The sequence below is a fragment of the Brachionichthys hirsutus genome, chromosome 7 (genome assembly GCF_040956055.1).
Source record: "Brachionichthys hirsutus isolate HB-005 chromosome 7, CSIRO-AGI_Bhir_v1, whole genome shotgun sequence".
Classification (NCBI taxonomy): domain Eukaryota; kingdom Metazoa; phylum Chordata; class Actinopteri; order Lophiiformes; family Brachionichthyidae; genus Brachionichthys; species Brachionichthys hirsutus.
The window spans coordinates 7,583,728-7,610,684 of NC_090903.1; the positions used below are offsets into that span (position 1 = coordinate 7,583,728).

At 42.8% G+C, this 26,957-nt stretch overlaps 3 protein-coding genes across 4 annotated transcripts; 2 read left to right on the forward strand and 1 right to left on the reverse strand.

Annotated features, from left to right (window-relative positions):
• On the forward strand, positions 1-4,527 carry si:ch211-223a10.1 (uncharacterized). The gene is made up of 10 exons (XM_068741747.1): positions 1-121; positions 643-778; positions 884-994; positions 1,105-1,237; positions 1,668-1,846; positions 1,977-2,050; positions 2,204-2,366; positions 2,450-2,532; positions 2,809-2,999; positions 4,042-4,527. The coding sequence occupies exons 1-10, from the start codon at positions 1-3 to the stop codon at positions 4,525-4,527; spliced, it is 1,677 nt and encodes a 558-aa protein (XP_068597848.1).
• Positions 4,528-8,250: 3,723 nt separating this feature from the next.
• Positions 8,251-16,331, forward strand: arhgap22a (Rho GTPase activating protein 22a). The gene is made up of 10 exons (XM_068741167.1): positions 8,251-8,284; positions 10,773-10,969; positions 11,681-11,768; positions 13,633-13,761; positions 13,840-14,050; positions 14,129-14,261; positions 14,341-14,414; positions 14,789-14,910; positions 15,015-16,026; positions 16,112-16,331. The coding sequence occupies exons 1-10, from the start codon at positions 8,251-8,253 to the stop codon at positions 16,329-16,331; spliced, it is 2,220 nt and encodes a 739-aa protein (XP_068597268.1).
• Positions 16,332-18,938: 2,607 nt separating this feature from the next.
• Positions 18,939-26,849, reverse strand: mapk8a (mitogen-activated protein kinase 8a). 2 transcript variants are annotated; one of them, XM_068740961.1, is made up of 12 exons: positions 26,699-26,849; positions 24,016-24,175; positions 23,744-23,873; positions 23,565-23,623; positions 23,317-23,455; positions 22,774-22,939; positions 22,485-22,556; positions 21,547-21,729; positions 21,331-21,455; positions 21,152-21,215; positions 20,072-20,149; positions 18,939-19,114 (listed from the first exon to the last, which is right to left on the reverse strand). In XM_068740961.1, the coding sequence occupies exons 2-12, from the start codon at positions 24,135-24,137 to the stop codon at positions 18,939-18,941; spliced, it is 1,314 nt and encodes a 437-aa protein (XP_068597062.1). In that variant the 5' UTR covers positions 24,138-24,175; positions 26,699-26,849. The 2 variants fall into 2 exon arrangements, with proteins under 2 accessions (XP_068597062.1, XP_068597063.1); XM_068740962.1 differs by lacking the exon at positions 26,699-26,849 and having other exon boundaries at positions 18,939-19,065; positions 20,074-20,149; positions 24,016-24,167.
• Between the last annotated feature and the right edge of the window lie 108 nt (positions 26,850-26,957).

The window sequence follows — 26,957 nt, forward strand, 5'->3', positions numbered from 1 at the left end:
ATGCATCCGATGCCCGTGTGCTCCGTTAGCGGAGGAGACATATTTGACTGTATACAGAGAGGAAATATTGAACAGTGCATAGATTTCCTTCAAAATGACCGGTCTGTCCTCAAAGAGAAAGGTAAGAAATGAGGTATGATAAAACAACAACCAGTCAGCGTGCAGATTTAATTCTAACTGGGACTATAGTGATGGTCCTGACTCCTGAGCATTTCACATGAAGGAATCGGTCCCGTTACACCTTTGTCGTGTGTCTGTAATACACATCCTTCCGCGTCATGTACATATTTATGTTATGAGATTTAATTATTGTGAGTAAAAATGCTCTTCTGTCATTTTCTAAAGGATCCCTTTAAACTTTAATCATACATCAGTCTGTGCATCCTGAAGCAAATGTTCCACAGTAGCAACAGGAAACTAAGCCCTGCTGTGGTTCCTCATTGAGATAACCCTTCATGGTTCCAGTTAGACACATCCTGTTACATCCTGTAATAATGCAGCCCAAAGTCAACCTTCGCTAACAGGAGTCCTGAGGCGGGCAGCCAACAGGCTCCCGCATGCACATTTGCATCCGGGTTTTCTTGCTACTCTTGGAGCATCAATTTGAAGGTCTTCAGAAATGATATGTTTATCTCCATCCAGGCTGGGGTGGATTCACCCCGCTGCACTACGCTGCCCTCCACGGTAATCGCGCCCTGGTTGATCTTTTCTTGAGTAATGGAGCTGACCCTAACTTGGCCTGTGATGCAGGTCAGACGGCCTTACATTTCGGCTGCAGGTGAGCAGCCGCAGTACTGAGAAACATGCTGATTTCTCAGTGTGACAGTATTAGTTATGTGCCTGGCCCTTTGTTATAACAGTTCGTAACTGTGACTTCTGTCAGGCAGGGGAACATCTATGTCATACACCAGATGATGCAGCACGGGGCTGATTTGCGTCTCATTGATCTGCAGGGGAAAACGTCTCTGCATCATGCTGTCACGGGGGGTAACATGTGAGTGGACGAACAAAGCAAGCAACCATGTTTTTGTGCTGTGCGTGTGTGACTCTGCAGTCCCATAGGAATACATCATGCATGCACTCACTGCCGGTTTTCTTCCCCAGCGTTGCAGTGCAGTATTTGTGGGAGACGGGAATGTTTCGCTTCTCAGACACAGACATGCACCATGTAACTCCACTCCACCTGGCTGCATCCACAGGCAACACAGAGGTCGTCCGGTACCTGCTCAGAGGCCAGGTACAATTTAGGCACCACTAATCTACACATTTATCTTAAAGTTTAAAGCCCCATTAAAATGTTTTGAATGACAACATTGTGTAAAAAAATACAAAAGAAGACTTGACATGAGACTTTTAATCAAACAAAGAGTGCCTTAATTCACTTTTGGCTTGTAGGTTAAGCATCGCTTTAATCAACCACTCAGGAAAATAACTTTCATGGTTTTAGTGCCTCCTTAAAGTCAGTAAAAGCTTAACTAAGCTGCTGGCTGGTGCTGAAAAGCAGCAAGTGGTTCGCCAGCGCTATATTTATTTGAGAATTGTGAGAAAAAAAAAGTTCACAGGTTGGTAATATTCAGTGATCAATTTAAATTTTAATTAATGATTTGGTGTAAATTGTGATTTTTTTTTTTGCGACTGTGCTTGTCAACCTCCTTTGTTTGCCTCAGAGATGTGCTGTGGATGCAGCTGACCAGCAGGGGGCGACAGCGCTTCATGTAGCAGCAGAGAGGGGCGCAGTGGAGGTGTGCTGGGTGCTGCTGCAGATAGCAGGGTGCAGGCTGCTCCATGAGAAGAATCACAGCGGCCTCAAACCGCTGGACCTCAGCAAACAGGGGAAAACATTTAGGTGAAGCTCTTTAGAAATACCTGGTTAAAAGAAAGGGATGTAACATGGTAACACCCCCACTACCTATAAATATCGTCATCTATTTGGATGCCGACAATGATGAATATACTGTCGTGCTGTTTATCTCCAGACATCTGCAGCTCACAAAGCTACTGAGCCGTTATACTAATGAGCCGATACACCGCAAGCCGCGGGAGTCTCACGGTAAATGTCACTGCATTGTTTCATTCAATAATGAAAGCAAGATGCTAATGATGAAAATGTTGATGACAGCAGCAGCACTGCAGCATTGAAAGTATTGTGTGTGTGTGTGTGTGTTCATGTGTGCATCTCTCCCGTTGTGTCTTCTCTAAACAGCGCTGCATTGCTGGGCTCTGCTTTTTCCAACCCTGAGCGCCGCCGCTATCCTGCTGATTGCAGCCATGTTAGGAGGTTACGGAGGGATAACCTGCGGGGTGCTTTTCCCCTGGCTGGCCAGAAGCATCTTCACTCAGTTCCACCGGATGACCACTTATCAAAGGTTTGTAGTGTGTGTGCCAGGACGTGAACACATTTCACTTTGTTTCCAGTGGTATTAAGATTACGCGTGTGTCCCTCTTCCAGGTCACCCAATCCGATCTACTTGGGAACCCTCATAGCTGGATTGCTTCATTCCCTGCTCTGCTTCTATGGAAAAATAATGCCTAATATCCTTATTAAACATCACGCACACATGACGAGATAATCTAGTTTTTTTGTTTGTTTGGGTTTTTTTTCCCTGCTAGCCAGATGACACAAGGATCTCAGTTTTGTTCCAACTGTCAGTCATTTTGGTCAATCTTAACATGTTCTAAATACAATAGTTGGATTTTGGTTTTGTTTTTTCATACCAGCTGCCTTGCTTGCCCACATTTACAAAGCAAGGAAGATGAAAGCAATTGTGCGTATTCAAATGTCAAGCATTCATCCTTAATCGTTTGAACGTGTGTGGCCAATCAGTGCTCTGGTCCAGCTGTCGATGATCCACTTCGCCCTAGTCCTTGTTTTGTTTTGCAAGGTTCTGACTCAAGACCCAGGGACGCTGCACAGAGAAGATGCAGATCCTCGGTTCTCCTGCATCGCTGACCTTGTGGAGAACAACCAGAGTCCGCACAGGTTCTGTCCATACTGTGAGGTAAGACATCCACACAACCCCTGTCTGTCTTCACCCATCCATAGTCTAAATATAACAAATGTAACACATAGCCCCTCTGTTCTTGGTGTGTGTGTGTGTGTGTGTTACCATGGGTTTATCCTTCAAAATGTTCTTGATAGACCTCTGCTGAAATCTGTCAGCTGTTCCATTAGCTCTGTCTCAATTCAGGGGCCACATCTTTGAAAGGATCTACTTAAAGATCTAATGACATCCCGTTTCAAGGGCTCCTTCACATGCCTGCCTCCAATCTGGCTTTCTTTTCCGAGACACCCTATTCCAAGAGTCGTTTGGCACCAGCAATATTTATATTTTATTTACAAAAAACAGCCTCCGCTAGAGTAATGGACGGCCCTCAACAAACGTTACCACATCCGCCGTTATTACTACTGCCACAGCTACAGCTTTGATTACGTCTGAATTTTGCACCACTACTGGGCCACAGACTTAACAACAACGTTTTAAAGAAATGCAACAGTTAGCCAAAGCGGCCCGTCACTCCAACTGTCAGTGTTACTAAGGGACAGGTGTGGCATTTCGTGATGCTGGGATAAAGAGCTGGTGAACGCCGTCACAGAACAGGCTGCCTCTTTTAGCGGCTCTGAATGCAACATGACCCAAAGGACATAGAACGTGTCCTTAGAAGAATGCAGCCCCCGAATCGAGACACAACAGACGAATGAACGATGCGACGATAAATGTGAGTAACGGTGAAATAGACGACGTTCGTCATCGGCAGATATCAACCCGGAGAACCAGGACCTCTGTGTCATCTTATGAAATGCTCTTTGTTTAACAATAGCATGAGGCAGCTTCAGATCAGGTCACCGTGTGCACAATCCAACTGTCTGCTAGTCGGTTTTCATCTCAATGTGAAATTCAAGCAGCAGATGTCAGAAATGCAGGTCAAAAAGATTTTGAATTTGTCTGATGGTGAAGTTTGTCTCACATTTTATCATTCAGAGAACTGTATTAATTAGTGTTGCTGTTTTGCGCTCCTTGTCTCCCTATCTTTGACTCCCAGCTGTTTCTGCCCGACTACACCAAACACTGTAAGCTGTGTGACGTGTGCATCAAAGACTACGACCACCACTGCCTTTTCCTCAACCGGTGCATCGGTCGGGAAAACCACCGTCTCTTCATCCTCTTCATCCTCTCCATGGCGATTGCCCATCTTCTTTTTGTTGCCTCGGCAACGACATACTTGCTTGAGAAGATGCCCGCGCGTGGTCGTAGCCTATCCTTGTGGCTCACGCTGTTAGGCGAGGAGTTCTGGGTTGCGGTCCTGATGAGCATGAACGCACTCACGCTCCTTTGGGAGGCGTGGCTACTGATCGAGCAATTTGACGCCATCGCCAGCGGAACGACCATTTACTTCAGACACTGTGAAAGCTCGGCGCGGCAGAGGTCACTCAGGCAGCGGTGGGCCGCGGCGCTGTCGTTTCTGCTGGACGGTCGACGACTGCTGGGCAGTGGAAAAAGAGAGGACAAAACTGCCGTCAATATTTAACAAAAATACAAATATCAGTCTGTCTTGTGTCCATCTGTTTCATCACTGCTCACATGTCTTTACAGAGTCTTTAGTGTGCATTCATGTGTAGGAATGTCCTCCTAGTCACAACAGTTGGCCATATTACATGCTGTACTTGAATGTAATATACCAGCGCGTTATATTTTCAAAGCAGCCGGGTTCATCTGTTTGCAGATTTGTCCTCCAAATGTCCGGCAGCTTAGCACCAAGTACTACTAGCTCTTAAAGACCTCACTAAGTAAAGTGTGTGTACCCTGTATACTTGATATTTGCAAAACTGTGTTTTAGGTTTTAGTCAGGACGTGCCTCAGAATCAATGCTCACACTCACCATTGTTTTTGTATTACACAGCAGCCTATATATTTTTTCAATTTCATTGTTGATGCTTCGAATAAAAACATGACGGCGTAGAAACACTGTTCAACATAGATTTGTTTGCTCAGGTCCTCAGCAAAGCCTGTGATTAGCCAGTGCTAACGGTTAATAGCAGGTGCACTGAAAGTCTTTGTTTCCAGCATAATGCTATTATCTCTCTGATGTGCATTTGTCATTTGCACCATGGCACTTCCTCTGCTCTCGCTGATGAAGACATGCTGTTGTCATGCCTTCAATTAAACACACTCATTTCCTATCAGACGGACGGACGGACAAACAAACACCGGCGATTACCTTACCTCCGTCTCAGCTGACGTAAATATATTTAACTAGAGCGGCCCTCAGCTTACCACACCAAGATCCAGTATTTAAACAGAATCCAGAATTTAGCAAGACTTGAGCAAGAATGACAACGAAAATGCAGCAATTTCTGGCACATCTGCCATGTTTAATGGAAGAATGTACTTCATCAGGTAGTTTATGTGTAAATGATTACAATTCTGAAAATGCACTATATTGCAAAGGTAAATGATGTGGCAAAAATTCATGGTCCCTTTATCTATATGTGCACCACCCTCTCATGATAATCTGCCATCTAGTTTAAAGTTTAATTGACAAAAATAAAAAATCCTGAAATTAAAAGAGTAAAATAAATTTCTAACACTGCTTCTTTATCTACACTACTCAACTCAAGAATAGATAGATAGAAAGGATTTTTAAAAAGCCCTTGAGTGTTAAAAAAATATAGGTTAAACAAAAACTTAAACCCCTATATTCTGATTTTCACGTAAATGTAACCTTTCCACCAAGTTCATGAATACGAAAGAGGATTAGGGCTACAATTTCTTTTTCAATTTTGACTCAAATTAAAGGTAGTATTCTGAGATTGAAGTCAGAATGTATGTGGATAATGTAGATGTACAAGTAACCTATAATAATAATAATACATTTCTTTTATAGAGTGTTTCATGATGCACAAAGATAGTTTAATAGAAAAAAATGAAAAGAAAAAACATATAAGCATAAAAGCTAACCCTAATAACCAAAATCCAAACATCGATCCAGCAGTTCTGAACAGATGGGATTTGATGAGTGACTTAAACGTGGTGTGGGGAGTGAGTTCCAGAGAGAGGGGGGGGGGGGGGGGGGGAGGTCTGGAGAAACATCTATGCGCAAGAAACTAGAATATTTTTAGAAGTCAGCAGTTTTCACTTCTCTGTCAAGGCAGCTTGTTTCCCCCAGTGAGAGACAGGCAAGAGGGAAGGACAGTGAGAGCACAGCTGTGTTTCATTCTTCTGTAAAGCAGAACCTACAGTCTCAGTCTCTCAGAGCAGCAGCTTGGGACCACGCAGAATTGTGTTTTTCAGAGCTCTCTCGTCTGCCGCTCCCAGATGGCATGGCAAGTAATACTCGCATGACTGTTTGCTTCCTTCTGTCACACTCTGTTCACATCAGCATTCTTCAGGCAAATGTCATTGGTTCGCTGGTGTCTAAACGATGGCAGCAACAGTAGCCAATTCTCTTTGGGTATGCGGATGCCATTTGATTTGCGCCTTAGTCATTTTCAATTAAGTAGAGAACTGAGATTTCAGTACTGCTATTGTTTAAGCCATTTGCGTGCGCGTGTGTGTGCAGACATGGACATGGCCCCAGTTAAGAAGGAGTGTAGACGGGCTGACTGCCATGAAAACATCCAGGACTCCTCTCATTCGTGATAACCGAAATTAATTGTCAGGTAAAATTCTTTTCAATATTATACTGTATCATGTCTATCAGAATGAGCCCTCTGCATGTCAGGGTATGAGCTGTTTATATGACAATATGAGTGAATTATTAGGGCTTTTTTGTCTCATAAATCCCTCATGAAGCCAGGGTGGCTGATTGACTGATTCTTGTGTGTGAGTTGAGTATTTTCTTCTTCATTCAGCTCTTCCCTCTAGCAGTGCCTCTGCATGGTATTTTAGTCTCATCCAGCCTCTTGAACTGCAGCATCTATCTGCTTTATCACATCCGCTACAACCCTACCAGGCAGAAGAGAGCATCGCTCCATTGAGTGAACACTTTATACGCACCCGGTAAAGCCGGGTTGGGGCGCCACTTCCCCTCTAACTTTACATCTCAGGTGAACATGTTGGTGTCGTGCGCTGGAGATTCTCAGTTTCAACACGCATCCTCCAAAATGTGATTAAATAGGCGTGGAAAAGGTTTGGCCAATTGATTGGCAACAAACATTAAATGGTAAGACTCGTGTCGCATCAATCAATCAATAAAAATCAACAAAACTATATCAGGCAATTTGCATTTCAGTATTGAAACGCAAGTCGGGTACTGTGTAGAGACTAATAACATTTAGAGACGAAAGCAACAATAACACATAAATAGTAAAGATGAGAAGAGATTAATAATAAAAGATAACAGGTAACAAAATATGATGAAGAAATGTGAATAATAAATATTACCACTATTGTTACTATTACTACTACTACTACTGTTATTACTACTGTTGCTATTATTATTGAATGAAATATATTAAGAATAAAATTCAACATAGTAAAGACTGATATAAAAATGTGTTGAATGTACTTAAATACTTAAAACTATATTATTGAAATATATGACAAGAAAGAGTGAATAGATGCATTTACAAGCATCAGTGTTTTCAGCCCCAGCATCGTCTCTGAAAGCAGCATCAACAAATGTTTTGTGCTGCTTTGGGAACAGTTGAAACAAAACAGCCGAGGGATCATTTATGAGCTACAGTGCTGTGTCAGATCATGTGTAGAGTAAAGATGAGGTTGTCCTTCGGCTCCAGAGGAGACCATAATCAAATCTCCGTGAGCAAACAGACTGCACAGTGGCGTGAGAACCAGTGTAACAGAAAAGGGTGACGAGACAAAGGACAAACAGCCAGACATATTTATAGACAGTGAGAAATTGATACTGAGAGTGTGCAGCAGATGGCAAAGAGACAGGGGAGAGAGAGAGAGAGAGAGAGAGAGAGGGAAAGAAGGAAGGAGGGCAGGGCTCTCAGTGTGAACTGCATGTTGGGCCACTGGGACAGATCGGTGGAGTGAGATGATGAGGAGGAAGAGGAGAGTGTGTGGTTAGGTGCTCCGTGCTCGTAAGCCTGAGACAGACAGAGACAGTGTCCGAGAGAGAGAGAGAGAGAGAGAGAGAGAGATGCTGGTGGAAGATGAGGAGTAGCAGGGCGAGGCAGCAGCGAGAGGTGCTGAGCGTGTGCGTGTGTGTGTGTGTCGGTGGAACAGTGTGTGAACAGAGGGATGCAGTCATGTCTCAGTGAGAGGGAGCAGCACAGCAACGGTAACCATGCTGAGCCCCAAGATAAAACAGGCACGCCGGGGTAAGACAGTCCCGCCTCCTCTTTCTCATCCCTCCTCTGCGCTACATTCGCTCTCTTTTTTCCCATTTTCCACCCATTTCTTTCTTTCACCCTCTCTCTGCCTCTGCAGCAGCAGTGCTGCTGTCTTTGTCGTAGCGTTACATGCTGTTGTCAGGGTTTCTGATAATGACATCAAAGAGGTGTAACAGCGCCATATTAGCACTGAGTCTGCACAAAGGTGTCATTCTGCTTCCCACTGACTGTCGTCATCAGGAGCTTTATTGCATGACCAGAAGTATCAATATCTGTAGTATTATTATAAGTGTCAGTATTATCCTCCGTGTCCAATGCTAAAGCAGAGTTAACCATCTTTACTACCGGGTGATGCAATCCCTCCTGTCTTCTTCCTCATTGCTATAACATTAGATCCTCTTGGAGATGGGGTGCAATGGCTGCTGGAATAATCCTCCACCAATGGCTTGCATCCTGACATGTTCACACCTGAGTCCCCCGCTTTGTATTTTGGGTTTATTTTGTAATAGTTTCGGTTAGCTTCATTCTGAGCAGGCAGCAGGTCAGAGGAATGTAGGGGGCCTCCGCTTCTGTTAATCTCAACAGCTGACTGTCAAACATGGTTCCTTTAACACAGGATAAAATCCACTTTCACCCACTGAGGTTGATACGTGACAAATGCATTCCTCTCAAATGACTGCGTGAAGGCGAATGAGGAAGTTGTGAATCACAGCAGCGACTTCTGGCACCCAGATTTATCAGGACGCAGCGTATAGAGACTTGCTGATACTTCATGGCAGGTGGTTGCCACTGACAACTGACGCATACTATTTCAGGTTGCCTGGGAAGTTATGACGGGTGCCAACTTGTCTATAGGAGAGGTTTTCAGAAGCAGCAGATGCTTTTCCATACATCCAGGAGGAGTATTTGTCATCTGATTACAATAGCGTCCCATATAAGTTTAAACATTAATAGATAAGGGAAATATATTGGCATTCTGTATTTTCAAGAACTCTCACTCTGTGAGGTAGTACCATAATTGTATTATTCAGATTCAGTGGTTAAAAAAAAAAGATCATAAATGATGATGGGAAGGAGAAGAGTCTCTCTCCTTCACAGCTGGAGCGCAGCAACAATTTCAGTTTGCTCGCCATGTTTCGTGCGCTTGCCATTGCTCATTTGCTGTAATGGTATTCTCCTTTGATTAGATTTCCAGCTCTGCTCTCCTCTGACCCCTTTAATGCAGCATCATTCAACTCAATCTCATACAGCATTACAGAGCTGGATCTGCACTCAGAAGCATCCGTGGGGGTGAATCCTACAGCGGTTAAGTAGTTAGTGTTACAGGAAGCTGCTTTTGGTGTTTGAGGCTGTGCTCCATTATCCATGTGGTAGAACAGCATGAGGACCTTTAAATGAATATCGAAGGGCTTTAGCCAACAAGACATGATCCTTTTGAGAATAATGCCATTTTATAATTTCATCAAAAATCCTAATTAATGAGACTCCCATGGAAAAACGTTTTGATACTGAAATTGCAACACAATATTAAGATGGTTCTTAAATAATATGTGTTTGGGAAACAGCATTCATCTGTGTTTCTATTTTATGAAGCTTGACATATTCTGTCACAAAGTACCGGTACAACAGTAATGTTACTTCCTCACTAATAAATTAGTACTAATAACTGAAGAATATTATCTTTATAGAGGGCATTTTTCTGCATAATCACTTATCCTCTAAAATAAGCCCTACTAACATAAAAGTGTATTTTTTAACATTGCTCATTCAGATATTTTATCCTTGTTTAATTCTTGCCTGGAAGTAATGTCATGGACCGACTGGGCTCCCCAGACAGAAAGGGGCTCGCGGAGAGACGCTACCCATAGAGCACTTTTATTAATGACTGCTTGATGTGTCATCTTCTTCAGTCTTCAGTATTATTGAAATGAAGGCTGCCCCAAGAAGGAGAAATAAAATGAGGGTTCCAGAAAGAGACCTGATAAGAGAACATAGGAGAGATTTCAGTCCAGGCCCCTTGCAGATACCTTCCCTGCTGTGCTCAGCAGAAAGCAAGATGCAATTAACAAGAAAAAGATGCCATTGATTTCTCTCTCTTCCACTACCTTTGGTTTCTCTCTCTCTCTCCCTTCAATTGACTCCAAGGGATCATTTCACTCCATGCCACCGGCGTACCAATGCTAAGATAGAGTATAGTCCATCATTGTCATCCGTCTTTAGCAGTTAAATCATCCACAGCAAAACTCCAGTTGTCAAAAGTTTTATTCAAAACTATGATATCGTCTATAACATCTGAAACATAATAAAATGCATTATGTCCATGCATCTCCAGCATGTATCTTCTGAGAAAATGTATTGGAAGATTTTTGCATTTAAAATAAAAGGAAAAATACAACGCATCCTCTGTTTTACGTAACAAATTTTATGTTCCTCTTAATCGTGAGACATCACTGTATTTCTACATGCTTTTGTGCAGCACGGTCCAAAAGCATGGTGCTTGGCGAGTTGTCCCGGGTCTCCAGGCCGTGTTCGCCTCTGGATCAGGAGAAAGAACTGAAGGCAGGTTGGCTGAAGAGACAGCGGAGCATCATGAAAAACTGGCAGCTGCGTTGGTTTGTCCTGAGGACTGAAGCACTTTATTTCTACAAGGACCAGGATGAAACCAAGGCTCAGGTGCATGACGACAACAACCTCTGATATGTTTGAATTCCAAGGCTGATAAGTGTTCAACCTTTCATCCACCATGCGTTATCAGTCTCTGAAAAGGCTTTTAAATCCTGATTTTAAATCCTTTTAAATCAGGCAATAAAACACATTTTGTCATTAAATTAAGCTATTTTCTGCATAATATAACCATAATTTATGAAGATATATTAAATTATGTTTATATTTCTTTGTGTCAAACTTTAGCTGTCTGAATATTCAATTACATTTCATACAAAAATGATTTAAGACACCAACACATCCCCACACGCTCTATTGCAGCTGAAGTGTGTTGCCATTGCCCTGACAACGCACTAATAATGTGGTAACAGCATCCATGTGGTTCTGCTGCAAGCACTTAGTGACATTTGACCTTCTCCGTGCTCTGGAAGGATCAGTGCAAGTAGGAAGCGCCGGAGGGATAAATAGATGAAGAGATGTTTCCCTGAGTCATCCCTCCCTCCATTATCATTACCTCCCTCTGTTGGACAGATGCCGAGGAACCAACGTACTAAGAACTCTATCATCTTTAACATGCACTTCACGTCCAAGTCCATCCAGAGCTGCTAACTGATTCCTTGTTTGTCCTTTAAATACTGATATGTGTGTCTTCCTCAAGCCTGCCTTCCAATCTGCCATTCTATCTGTCCATCTCACACCTTCCTTTCCTTTCTCCTGCAGGGTTGCATTCCTCTTCAGGGCAGTCAGGTCAATGAGTTGTCTGCCAATCAGGAAGAGCCTGGTCGACACCTATTTGAAATAGTTCCAGGTGAGTTGCCATGGTGACAAGAATAAAGAATTTACAAGAATGAATACAGTCAACAATGAGAATAGAAGGCTTTCTATTCTATTTCTAAACAATCGTAGCAGTAATAAAAGAACCAGGAGTGAAAACTTTCCTTTTCATACCAGAAGGTACAATTAAGGTAAACCCGAGAAACTACAGGTCGGCATCCTCAATGACATCATCAGCTTATACTCATTCCTACTCCTTTTCAGCCTTGGTTCTTTATAAGACCTAGTTTGCTGATTCCAATGTGTGTTATGCTTTTGATTTAATTCTGTGTTTGCTTTTTTAACTCTTTTTTTAATATGTAAAAACATGAAGTAAATGTTTCTATCAATTATCAATCACACAATGGATCAGTGAATCAAATTTGTCAAAATTTGACATTGTTCCTAATCCTGAGCTATTATGAAGAACATGGAGGAGGAATGCAGGAATATGACGAAAAGAATAAAGGAATATGTAAATGGTTCTAAGATATTTTATTCCAAACTCAAATAATGAAATAATTTAGAAATAGATAATTAAAGCTTCAAAATTCTCACTTAGTAGGTGTTTAGTGGGTGATGATCAGATATTGCAGGTTCCGGGCACTCCGCTTAAAACGTGCAAATAATATAATTAATTAATGCATTTAAAAATAAACCCATTATGAGTGGAAAAAAACAGTAAAACACAAAGAGCAACTGCATATGAGTCGCAGGCAGCAACTCACATATAAAATATTCAAGAGACGAGAAGGGATGAGGCTGTTTTGAGGAATAAACAAGGACTTCATTCATAGCTGCTCCACCATGCGTGTGGTCAAAACAGAAGAAAGAAAGAAAGAAAGAAGAGAAATTCTGAAACAATCCCACAATGGCATGGTTTTAAAAGCACATTGAACTGTTATTGAAAAATACAGATGTTACGCTGGCTTTCTATGTTGCAGTATGGACAAGCTGTTACTGTAAAACAGAGAGAACCCTTCGATGTACTGAATCAGAGGACCTGTAAAAATAAATTATCCATTCCATAGAGCACTGTGAACAGATATGACGCTGATATTTTTATGTCTGACGACAATGGCATTTCAATTGGCTCCTCTTTTACATACACATGCATTGAACTGCAGTAAACGTGCAGCTGCTGCAGGAGTGGATATTGGAAAAGGGGACACATCGCTATTAGCTGGTACAGTCACATCTATATGGCCTCTGAGTATGTGCATATGCTTTATAGTCATTTACTATGGAAATACATCAGAATTAATGCTAGCGTGACTTTGTGGAGTTTGTTAGTGAAGAGATACAAGGAAAAGAGAATGGTGGAGATGAATGGTGTCCACAGGACTGTTTTTCCACAGAGTAGACTTTGTAATAGTTATACTGTACTGATATACTTACAGTGTTGTAAACAAAAGTCCTCAGTTTTTCTGATTGGTCTTTGAAGTTTTCCCCTCACTTTAAAATGCAAGAACATTTTTGAACAGCAGTTTTGGTGCATTTATCTCCGTCTGTAATTCAAAGCAAGCCAAAACAAAGTAAAAAAGAAAAGAAAAACAGGGAGAGAATTTCACATGACATAATCAAAGCTGAAATGAAATAAATGTAAATGTCAAACCGAATGGTATCAAGCCGCATGCAGCCACAGGAGGGAGGGGCAGCACAGCATGCTGTAGTCTTTGTACTTTCCAGGGGCCCTGAAGCCATTAAGGTTATCAAAAAATCCTCATCCGGATGGTGGATCCCAGAACTTTGCTGCTGCTGTTCAACGCATAAATCTGCATGTTTGTAGTACAGTGTTTGGAAGATATTCTGGTTTGTGCTGTTTATCCAGAAAGTTGTGAAATGTCCTGTGACTCCAGGGGGTACTGCAGAAAAGGATCGAACTGGTGTAAGCCATGAATCTTGTCTGCTGATGGCCACCTCTCAGAGCGACATGGAGGAATGGGTCCGTGCCATACGCAGAGCCATATGGGCGCCAATGGGGGGCGGTAAGACTCTTAAACATGCGCATACAAAGGTGGATCAGTGCTATCAGTGATGCTATTGGTGTTCATTTCTGACTGCAGGTATATTTGGGCAGCATCTTGAGGAAACAATGTTGCATGACGCCCAGTGCGACCCCCAGCGACTGGTTCCTGTGCTGGTTGAACAGTGTGCGTGCTTCATGCGTGAGCATGGCCTCAAAGAGGAAGGCCTTTTCAGGGCCCCCGGACAAACCAACCACGTTCGAGAACTGCAGGATGCATTTGACCGAGGCGAGAAGCCAGTGTTTGACAGGTGACACACTGTAGGGGGAACTTTCCTATAGCAGCAGTCTGTGCTGGATGGTATTCTTTATTTCTGCCCTCTTTACAGTGCCACAGATGTCCACACAGTGGCATCACTTCTAAAGCTGTACATACGGGAGCTGCCGGAGCCAATAATTCCATTCTCCAAATACACACAGTTTCTGTCTTGTGCTCAGCTTCTCACCAAGGATAGCGTGATGGTAATTACTAGCCTGCTTCACGCTTACTAAACCTGCAAACTCTTGCCCAGGCATTAAACCTGCCCTTATTTTGTTTAAGGGTGTTGTCGAGCTGGGCAAACAGGTGAAATCCCTTCCTCAGGTGAACTTCAACCTACTCAAGTACATTTGCAAGTGAGTAAACAACGTTTTGCACCGCAATTATCACATGTTGTTCAACTAACTCGAGTGACATATTGAATTTACTGTAGCTGCCATTTCCCATTCTGCTTGACGACGGAGGCTTTGACATGTTGTTCAAAAGAAACTTTCATTTCACCCACGTCTTCAGCATCAGTGAATGTGACATCACATTGTCTCTGAGTGTCTGTTTTTCAGCTGAGCCCACGCACCAGTCAGAATCATGGATCAGTTCTCATTCTTATTTTTATTTTTTTATTAGTATGAATTTTCTAAGTAAATAATTAAATAAAAAGGAGCAAATCTGTCAGCGTTGGTTGGTTTCAAACATATGATAATGTGTTCCATCTTTGGCTTGGTCTGGGTAGGTTTCTGGATGAGGTGCAGTCTCATTCCAATGAGAATAAAATGAGTGTACAAAATCTGGCCACTGTGTTTGGACCCAATATCCTTCGGCCAAGAGTGGAAGACCCAGTAACCATGATGGAGGGTTCGTGATCAACATGTATTGAACTTGATTTCCACTCAAAATATGAAGTCATGAAACATGTCTATAGCAGATGTGTGCAAATGTGTGTTTGTCATTATAAACAGGAAGTTCACAGGTGCAGCACCTGATGACTGTGCTGATCAGTGAACACACGAGACTTTACCAAGACGAGGAGCTGGAATCTGAGACTAAAACCACTTCAGAGCAACAGCAGGGTAATGCTCAACGGCCCAAAGTGGAATGGCTCGCACAAGAAGACGCTGACGCCCCACCCTCCACAGCCAGACAAGAGAAACCTCCAACCCCTTCCACAGACAGTGGGCCAACTGCCCTGAGCATCACACAAACAACAACAACAACAACAACGGTGAAGGATGGGGACGGTCAGAATGAAGTGAAAAGCAAACATAAGACAGAGGAGAAAGTGGACAGAACAGAAGAAAGTAAAACTGAAGAGAAAGGCGGCAGTGAAGTGGCTGGTAGCCCCAGTAAGCAGCCCAAAGCTCAGCCCTATTGGAGGAGCTCCTTCAAAGGCAGTGCAGCATCTGGGGGTCCAAGAGGGAAAATAGGGGGGTCAGCAGGGGATGTGTCAGTAGCTGGTGGGAGCAACTGGTTGATGAATGGTCTGTCATCCCTCAGAGCTCACAGACGCACCACTTCATCAGGCGAAAGACTCAAAGACTCAACGGTGTCGCTAAAGGATTCAACCCTGTCCCTAAAAGAGACCACACTTTCACTCAAGGACTCTCAGAGGAACTCTGACGAAGACTCCCCTCAAACATCCCTGTGTCACAGAGCTCTTCACCAATCCCACAGACTTTCTGCCTATGATAATGTTGCCCCCTCCAGTCTTAGCCTGCCTGCTGACCCTTCCTCTATCTGGACGTCCGTTGAGATCTCATTGGCCGAGCCAGAGGGAAGCGATAAGGGCTCGAAATTAGGGCAGGGTCAAGAGAGACCCGCAGAGATGAGTGAGAGTACAAATACCCTGGACCACAGTGCAAGTGGCCCTGAGGATGATCTTGCAGGAACTGATGCAGGTCTCACTATGATGCTGGCCGAGCTCAAGCAGGAGTTGAAGAAACAGAGGACGAGTTATGAAACCTGCATTCGCAAGTAAGAATGAGTCACTTCCTGTTAAATACCCAATTAAAATCAGCTTGTTATTCATGACGTCTTTTTTTTTCTTTTCTTTGTTCAGGTTGGAGGAGTCCTGTGCTCGGTACAGGTCCCAGGTAAACCACCTTGAAGAAGAGCTGGACCAGGAGAAGAAGAAGTTTCAAATGCTAGAGATCCGACTTAGGAACTCAGAGCGAGCTCATCAAGATGCAGAGAACCGAAATGTTCTCCTGCAACAAGAGATGGAGGAGTTCTTCAAAACACTTGGAGACCTGACAACAGGGGCCACACGGACCAACTAGACCAAACCGACCTGCCTTCAATGAGTCCATCAGAGGAGGAGGAGCTCAAGTATTGGGAAGATCAACCAGTCCCAAAGCTGCTTTTAAGACCGAATACCTCGAGTGCAGTACCACTTGCCATCATGTCCTCTTTAGTACAGCCATCTTGTGCCTCCTCTGAAAAGTGCCAAACAAGAACGCCTCCGGACCAAGAAGCTCTTACTTAACAATTTCACAAAATCCATCCCTGTTATACAACCCTGTTTCCAAATATGCTGTGTAGAATGTTTCTAAAAACAGAATGTTTTGATTTTCAAAAGAATGAAACTCCATATTTAATTGACCATGCAAACATATCAAATGTTGAAAATGAAAAATTATTATTTATTTTTACTTTTTTTCAAGTTTTGTAGCCATTTAGAATTTGGTGCCAACAACACATAATAAAAGACTTGGGACAGTGGCTGAAAAAGAATGGAAAAATAAGACTCAATATTTAAAGAAAGCAGAGGCCGAGGCTTTGTGAAGAAGAGATGGGAGGGGTTCACCACTCTGTCAAAGACTGCACTGATAAATAGTTCAACATATTTTGAATGTATCAAATTCTAACTGTGGATGATTTTGAAGTCTGACATTTTTTTGTTTCAACATTTGAAATGTTGTGTTTGTGCTATTATTTTTACAGTGTTCCCACTTTTTCACAAACAGGGTTGTAGACCATAAGACCTTTATCCTATTATTTATTGACTCAATTCCTCATTGACAACAGAAAAAAACATGAACCTTATATGATGTAGATTCCTCTGTTCACCTGTCCCTTTGAAGTTCTGGAAAAAAAATACTAACAGAGCAAAAGAAATAACAATGCAAGACATTAAAATTCAACTCTTTTTATTTGTTGGAGTTGAAGAACAGTTTCCATTTGGGATGTATGTAATTAGTTTGAAAGTGAGGCGATTTCAGATCCAAAGGTTAACATTTACAGAACTGACCTTGCCAAATGCACCAAGGCAGGTTAACTACATGCCGTCAATCCCTGGCCAAGTCATCAGAGGACTGCTTCTGAAAAGTAGTGCTTTCCTTTCTTTCTTCTAAACGTACCCGCACGAAATCAGATTTGCTCAGAAAATACGCAAGGGCTACTATTCTGTCTAGAATTTCTGTTTTTGACTGCATTTGAGGAAAAGGGAACCATAGAAAGAGGAGGCCACTACAGCCTGTTGGTGAGAACATGCATCAAAATCTCCCAAGTGCATTCTGATGCGAGAGGTTACTGTCCAACCAGGAAACGGGCAAATGGAAAGGTTGGGAATTTGAGCCTTCGACACATCCAGAGGTTATCAATACGTGAAGCAAAATGCCTGCTTCCTGACTCTCCGATAACTTACATAGATCTAGAGTAAAATGTACAGATACTGACGATACTAATCTATATGAAATATATTGCACAGAGAAGAAAAAACAAAATGCTTATAAATAGCACTTCTGAATGAAATGTACATGTAACACAAGACACCTCCTAGCTTGAAATAAATATATAAATAAATTACACAAATACAGAAATAAAAGGTTGCTTTTTTTGCCATTCTTTAAAATGATGAGTACCTTGACATGTGCATGCATGTGCACGTGCATGCATTCACATTCCAAATCTTGAATGTGCATGCTTGTGTGAGGTAGCACTCAGAAAGACGCGCCACAGACTTCAGGGGCGCCTGCCGTAGACGGGACTGAAAATCATTCAACTGAGTAAGGGCACTTAAATCAATAAATATCCTAAGTAGCAAACAACCATCAATAATGTTGGAAACAGCCTGTCAGATGCGAAAGTGACTGATTTAGACTCTGGTGAAAGAATGCATTTTAGCCCATGTTAACTAATCGGTGCTAGTATAGTAATCCATGGATACTCCCTGCATCACATTTCTATTCAGTTACATTCATCCTGTTCTTCCGCATCCAACAGATCAACAGCTCGAAATGACATCCAAATAAATAAACAAGTTAAAAACAAAAGGTTATTTAACAGTAGGCTATTGCAAATAATATCTATATCAGGGTAGCAATCATTCGACTGCTTGTCAAGATGAGATGGACACAATCAGAGGTGACATGAACAAATAATTTAGCTGTAATAAACAAAGGGATGAGCAACGGTATCGAAATTATATCCGATTGCATTTCGGTTCTATATTACTTGTACGTTGGCCTACGACTGAATAAAACTAGCGTTGAAATTTCCCCAAAAGTTCCAAATGAACATTTCAAAAATATACTACCGGTAAACGTCATATTGCAAAGCTAACATTGTATTTAACTGTGTAGCAGTAGCTAAAATAAATTGCAAGAAAATCCCTGTCTTTCGTCACACACATCACAAATTCACCTCAAAGCATACGCTGATTCTTTGCAGCAGAAAAGACATTAATAATGACACAATTTCAAACCACAATCCTTTACAGCAGTGTGAGAAGAGGGAAATAAAAACAAGCTGTACAATAAAAGCGCAGCACTACCAGTTAACATGAATAAATCAATTTCTCTGACCCCTCTCCAGTCACACAAACACACAAACACACACACACACACACTCACGATGGAAGGTGTCTTTATATGTGTAGGTGTGTGTTATCTGCAGCAAGCCAGCGCACCCAGAGAACTGTGGCTGTCTAAGCTACTGTCTGTTTCAGAGGTCATGGTGGGGTCACTGCTCGGGTCAGTGGGCTCTGTGGACATGGACGAGACATCATTGGCCGAGGAGGAGGAGGACGTGGGCTGAGGGGGACTGTCGATCACTGCTGCACCTGTGCTGCGACAAAAACATGTCAACATGACAATAATAATGGCTTTATCTGAAAAGTGTCTTGTAATTTACAGTTGATTTTAAGATATTTCCTTTCAGGAAAAAAAGATTTTGTCAATATATGCAATATTTTGATAAAGAGTAAACTAAAAATTATGACATAAGCAACAACACCAGTAAAGAAATATGTCTTTGAAAACAGAATAGTATGACCTAAATGGCTAGACCGGCTTACATTTACGTATATTTTATAATCCAGCCATCGCTGCCTTAGCGCTGTCTGACTTCTCCTAATCTAAATCTTCAGTCGCAGTAGCCACACCATAAAATATTTAACTAAGATTTTCCTTTTTTGTCTCTACATTAATCTTTATTTACCAGACTCTAAATGTGTTACAGTCTGTGTCAAATATGGGTTATGCTGTTCTCTGGAGTCAGCAGGTGATCCATGGAGGACCTATATATTTTATACTTGTTTAATTCAACACCATTATTTTACTCTTGAAACATTGCAGGCCTATTTTTTGAAAAATTGCAACTTTATCTTGGAATTATTATGTTATTACTTTTCATCTTTATTCTCAACATTTTGACACACAACACCACTCCAGTACATTTCCTATTGAGATATTGAATGTTTGTGGGACAAAAATCTCTTAATTATAGATTTAACATAAATGTCTTGGTTGAACCAAACAATTCCCTTGAATAAATGTTGGGTTGTTTACACAACACACATAAAATCATTCTGTGACCTCTAATATTAAATTGGTTTGGAGTATTTTTGTTCAATCAGTGTAACTTAGAGAATTAATTTTGTGGAATAATACCTTGTTAAAGCTCTTTGAAAACTATCATTTGCTTTGGATTTTTTAAAAATGTAGGAAAAAAAATAGTACTGTAATACTAGTTGATTCTTTCAATCTGATCTGATCGCTTGCAGTCAGTGACTACTCACCTAGAGGAGGTGGCTGACCTCTTATGACTCCATTTCTTTTCCACTCCTCCCATTCACTCACTTCCTTATAAATGAGCCCTACAGAAGAGAAAACCGGAGCAGCTTAAGTGGGGCATTGAGACATGACTGATGCACCTAAAGTGGTGTGATATTGTTCAAATCAGAGCATAGTGTATCCTGTAGAGTCCAAACAGCATCATGTTTCTGTTATGTACCGACAGTACAGTGTGTCCCTTCTAAAAAAGAAGTGAGGGGTCATTATTGCCCAGTTGGGTGTTAGAATTAGCTCATCCTCATGTTCAACTGGAAGTGATATTTACTCACAGTGTCATATGTCACAGGAACAGGTTCTTGATGGTGTAAAATGTGAACTGAAAAACGTTCAAAAGGCTAATGTATCTCCTAGCAACCACAGCATAGATATAGATCTCCTTGGGAAACCATGTTTATGACCAAACTAAGCATTTTGAGTGGTTGCTGCTCTGGGTTCCTTTAAGCATGCTGTATTTCTGTGACTTCCATGAGTAGAAAAACTTCAAGTCACCATTAACAGATTAATCACAGAATCTGACATGCATTCCTTTTCGTCATTTCAGTACACCTGATGTAAACAAAACTGTTTTTATTAACAAGAGAAAACAGCTTTAATAGTCATTAGCCTCAAATTAATATAATGTTATTATATTATTAATGATGTTCAAATATCAAAGGGAGCTCTCCGTTATACCTTTGTGTTTTCTGGAAAAGCCCTGAGTTTGTGAAAATAATCCCTTTAACAAAAAAGAGCCTAAATTTAACTTCTAATAGAATAAAATTAAAACACCAAAAGAAAAAATCCCTAAATAGCAAACAGCACCACTTCATGTTATGATTCAGATTCAGATTCAGAAATTCCTCTGGATTAGGCAGCAATGCGTTGATGCACACAATTTGGTGAAAAAGCATTCAACATTTATTTTGTTTTTTGGGGATGACTAAATCCTGGTGCTTGAATCCTGTGCTATATCAAGAACAACGAGGTAAATATGCTAAAACAGACATTGAAAAGTGAAGTGCTAACGATCTTATTCTGCGTCTCACCTTTCCACTCTTCCACGGTATGGTCCCTCTCTTCCAGCTGTTTGTCCAGGATCTTTGGCGGAGGCTGGGAAAGAGAAAGCGGCTTGAATGGTTAATTGCAGATACGAGAGCGATACCAGCTTTCCACTTCAAGCGATGTAATGAAACTCTCATGCGACTCGTTGAAGGTGATCACTTACAGCTTCCACTTCAGCCGGGTCATACCAAACATTAATGTAGGGGTGCTGCAGGGCCTCGTCTACAGAAATACGCTTGGAGGCGTCGATCACCAACATCTTGGATAAGAGATCTCTGGCTTGGCTCGCTGAGAGGATGAACAACAAAACACATAAGATGGGGGAGTTCTTTCTAATTAATGCTCATGAAATAACAACGTATGGGGGAAAAAAACCTACCTTTCAGTTTGTTGTGGTCTGAATCGGCGGGGAAGAGCACGTCTGGGAAGAGCTTCTCAAAGCTGTACCCGGCATAACGTGGCCTGTTTTCTACGTAGGTTCTTACTGACTGGTTCAGCTTCATCAGAAAGTCCTGAGATGGAGTACCTAGCTGCTCTATGACCTTGTTCCACTGGTCGATGTCTGTGGGGTAAATGTTAAGGGAACACACACACAAACACACATACTGCCCTGCACACATAGTGGCAGCGTGACATTTAATAGCCACCTGCTCACTATCCCAAGCAGCTCACACACACACACAATGCATACAACAGGTGGATGCAGCAGAGCAATAATGGAGGTTGTGTGGGATCAGGTAGAAAACAATGACAGAAGCAAACTCTCTGAATGGTGCTGGAAGTGTGTCTGCATGCAGAGTGGCGTGATGAGTGAGTGATTCACCAGTGACAAGGAAGGGTGCGATCAGTGGCGGGGAACAACACACCTCCCCTGATAATCTCAGCCACTATGCAGCCCACTGACCACACATCCACTGGGGGGGGGGGGGGGGGAGTCAGACGACAGGGACGTGAGCATGCAAACAAAAGGGTGAAAAAACAAAACAAAACAGAAGGCATAAAAATGAACAGAATGCAAACTAATTGGAGGATGTGTAAAGAAGCACAGACATGAAAATAGGAAGCATGTGGCATCAGACAAATGTAAGAGCAATGCCATTGTGAGTTAAAACAATTACTTGGGGGGGGGGGGGGGGGGTCAGGAGGCTTTAAATAACATCCATGACCCATCAAAAATACAGCATTTAGGGCCAAAACTGATGGAAAAACAATATGTCAGTCAGCACAGCATGATGCACACACACACACACACACACACACACTTTATATAGAGTCTACAGATTAACAGTGTGAAGAATTGGAAAGACCCAAGGATACAGTCCCTCCCCGGGAAGAGGATTTTATGGCGCACCATTTCCGCCAGTATGCAGCCCACAGACCATATGTCCACTGGTGGAGTGGGGTACGGTAAACACAGCCAAAAAAGAGGCGAGAAGAATGTACAATAAATTAGATTTATGCACCAGTTTATCCCTGTTATGTGCAGACGCACCATGCTGAGTTTACATTATAATGCATGTGTCGTCAGTATAATTTTCATGTGCTGATCATCAACAAGGATTTATGCAATACAATGCCAGACAGGTGACATAGATCAAACACAAACCATTGGCTTGGTAGCCCATGCCCAGGATAACCTCTGGTGCCCGATAGTAGCGAGTCACCACATAGGGCGTCATCAGGAGACCCGTGGCCGCCGTCCGAGCCAAGCCAAAATCCAAAATCTTCAAGGTGCAATCTGACTTGACGACGATGTTGCTGGGCTTCAGGTCCTGCAGAAGAATTCACAGCAAAATGGGACTTTTCAGATGTTCAGTCAGTCAAAAGGAAACAATAACCATTTAAAGGAAAGAAGCCATAAAAGCAATGAGAGGAAGGAACACCTGATAAACCAGCTGCATTGTTTAAACAGATTATTCACAGCTTTTAGCTTGTATTTGAGATTACAGAATTATTCAAACACGTTAGAAATGATCCATCATGACTTAGATCAAATTGATAGCCAGCAGATTCCAGCTCCCGTTGCAGCTGTTTTTTTGACCTTTTGCCCCTTCCACATCAGTGTCAAGTATCGCAGCGGATTTAACAGCTCCTCTTCGGGACACTGGCCTGGCATCGCCCTGCGTGGTCACAGCCAGCTGATGATTACCCTGTGAATGATGCCGGCGGCATGGAGGTGTTTGATGCCGCACAACGTCTGATAGAGTAGATAAGACAGCCTCTCGTGGTCCAGCTCCATCTGAATGACCTGGCACAGGTTGGCATCCATCAGCTCCATCACCAAGTACCTGACGGAGCAAAGACAGCGCAAGGCGTTCCAGCAGAAAGTAAAAGAGGGAAAGTTCAATCATGAAGCTGGAAGACGCAAGCATCGGAACCAAAAAAGATACGACTTACACATCTTGGAAATCTTCTAATGATTTTTGTGGCGTAAATACATTTAATAGGCCAATGATCTGTGGGTGGAAAATGGCATGAATGAGAAATAAGATAAGAGCGCATCGGAGTGCTCATTAACATGTTTTCAATCAAAAATCCCACTAATGTAAAGAGGCTGAATATATTAGCATACTTACATTTTTGTGGTTGACACATTTCATTAGCACCAGCTCCCTGAACGCCCTCTTGGCGTGCGTTTGATTTTGAAACGGCCGACTCAGCTTCTTGATGGCAACATTGCGTTCCAGGTTTTGGTCGTAGGCAGAGCTGGAGAGCAAAGTTAATGAAACACAGTCACAAATTCAGCGTGTATAAAACGTCACGTTTGCGATGAGTAGCTTCAACAGTGCAAAATAATTCTATATTACTGTATAATACACATATACAGTATTTCACCAGGCAGACTCACCAGACAATTCCCTGTGCTCCAGAGCCGATGGGTCTCAGATTCTGGTACCGCTTCAGTACCGTGAACGTCGAATCTCCAACATCGAGACTGTAGAACTCTCTTTCTCTCTTATTTTTGTTCATGGCAGAATCTTTGATCTCTGTGCATCTAAAAATGTCCTCTGTGTTAAAAAAAAAGGGGGGGGGGGGACAAGTTTAAATATTTTACAGACACCAAAGACACCACAATGGCTGCTTAGCAGCACAACCAAAAGCGATGAAGACAAATGAAAGATCCCTCCTCCAGAGAACGCAGTGAAGGACAAAAGCCACTGCTGAATTTCACACTTGAAGCAGTTCTTTATCTCAGCAGCTCGGCGAACAAACCAAAATGGAAGATTTGTTGTGATGAGCAGAGGTGTCAAGAGGCAGCAAGAGACAGGAAGGTCCACTCCATCGCAGGAAACATGATTCACAGAGCGACTCTGTCAAGCCGGAAAACCGAGACCAGTGATAATTCCTGTGATTCTGGACCCCGGCCCAGGACTCCAAGTTACACAAGCAGATCTTCCACAGGCGCATGCATGCTAACTCGGTCAAGTTGCACCTTGAGGCTGCGAGCGCAGATAGCGCACAACACAGAGATGCCCATTTGTGTGCATGATTTTTCCCTGTCATGCTGCATTCTGCATTAAATCGGGATGGAATCTAAAAAGGAGGAAACTCCAACGTTGGCTTATTTCCGTTGGTTGTGCTCTGACGTAAACAGCGTAGTCATTCCTCATTCCTCCCCATTCCTCCACTTTTCTCCGACACACATCCCACATGAGGGATGTGACTGCCAGAATGAAATGAGTCAGCCCTCCTTCTGTTCCTGCAACGTCACAAAGATGCATGCAACACCCACCTCCCTCACAACATGAAAATAGACGTGCCACATCTCTTTATGGATCAGAGAGGTAAACAATTGAGCTTGTCAGAGTGATGACGGCTCAGATGCAGTGGAACGAGTGAGCGCGTAGTGCTCTCAGTGGTGTGCATGCCCTGTTGTAATTGTGTCGGGCCCCAATTGCTCTAAATGAGGATCATTAATGTCAATGTGTTACCATCCCCGCAGCGAGATAACTACTACCGATGCGTTCAAGTACTCACCGCATCAACAACTTCATCCGAAATCAATGGCAAAACGGCACTTGTATGTCGGCTGCAGTATTTACGAGGCAGAGACTTCAGTGGTCTCATGCAGCACCTGAGAGGACGACCTCTCAGGTCGGGTTCTGTCAGACATCTGGATTCCCCGTGTATCTGAGCCATTTTGTGGAATACTGTGCTTTCCCGGATAATAACAACGTTTTTTTAGGAACAGCATCCTGAATCATTTAAATATCACATATTATGCTCTTTTTCCACAAGGTATCACAGTTCCCAGACACTTCTATGAAATATCTGTAAAGGTTTTTTGTCAAAATAGCAAACAGATGCTGCAAGACAGCGTCCCCTCTTTTCTGTCTCAAACAGCTCTGTCAGAAAAGCCTCTGGAAACGAAACTGAAACTAAGTTCATTGCAGCATGCGATGAATGTGCATGCATGTGCACGGACATCTTTTGCACGTTTGCCCTCTGTGACATCACAAGGGGTGAGATTTTTGCCAGACGCGTTTCAGTTGGTGATTACAGAACTATGCAGGATTGGCTTGATGGTTTATTTTGCTGTTCTTGGGGGTTGGTAGCGACCCCAAAACAGCAAAATAGTGTAGAAACACGGGGAAAGTGAGTTTTTCATAATATGTCTCCTTTAAGCTAAGGAAGGGTTGTCATGTTTATACGACACTGAAAATCCGAGCAAATAACATTTAATAGTTCATAAGGTTTATTGTCTGTGACGTCACAGTTACACACATATAAGTAATACAAATATCCTGGATACATTACCCTTGACCGTCTGACTGCATTCAACCCAGTTCCAACACGAACATTCGTTTATTACGCATTTATTACAGTCTACCTCTCTAAACCACAAACATTCATTTATTTCGCATTTATTACAGCCTACCTCTCTAAACCACAAACATTCGTTTATTACGCATTTATTACAGTCTACCTCTCTAAACCACAAACATTCATTTATTTCGCATTTATTACAGCCTACCTCTCTAAACCACAAACATTCGTTTATTACGCATTTATTACAGCCTACCTCTCTCAACCTCTGTACCTTTGCACACTGTCATCATTGCGTGACACGTTTCACGTGTAACCTGTCAGAAAAGGCGGAGGGAGGGAGAACGCAACAGAAGACCCCTCCGTTACAGAGTAACGCGGGACCTGCGTGGGGGGGGGGGTGATCAATGAGCGATCTGATCCTGATTTTCCTCCGATACGGAACTGATGACCTTGGCCACGCGACCTCTCTGCGCCCTGCTGCGACCGAAACACGCACAGGCAGCAGAGAGAACCGGCGCCGGCTCGATGACAGCGCCTGTTTTGAGGAACATCGCGCTGGCGGTGTTCACAAAAATAAAGGAATAAAATGTCGGCTCGGTCAATTGTGGTGACGACAGCAGTTGTGTCGGTAAGTGAGATTTTGAAGGAACACGGCCGTGCGGCCGCACGCACCTAGAGGCACACGGCGACATGCAGCACGACCCTCCCCCCACACGGCCAAACAATAAGCACGTCAGCGGAGGAGCAAATCCGCGTCTTACCTCTGTCGTTCGATCACACGCACGACTGATCGCCGAGCGGGTCGATCAGCGGAGGAATGTTCCGGCGGCGGCGGACTATTTGTTTCACCGCTAAAGGATGATTTATTCCTTTGTGCGGCTCAGAAATGAACGACTTCAACCAAAAAACGCACTTGCCTACGATTCCATCCGGATGCACTGACAGGCCGGGACGCGCAGTGCGCACGGGCCCAGTGCGCACTGCGCGTCACTCCTCATCGAAGACTGGCCCGACCCACCC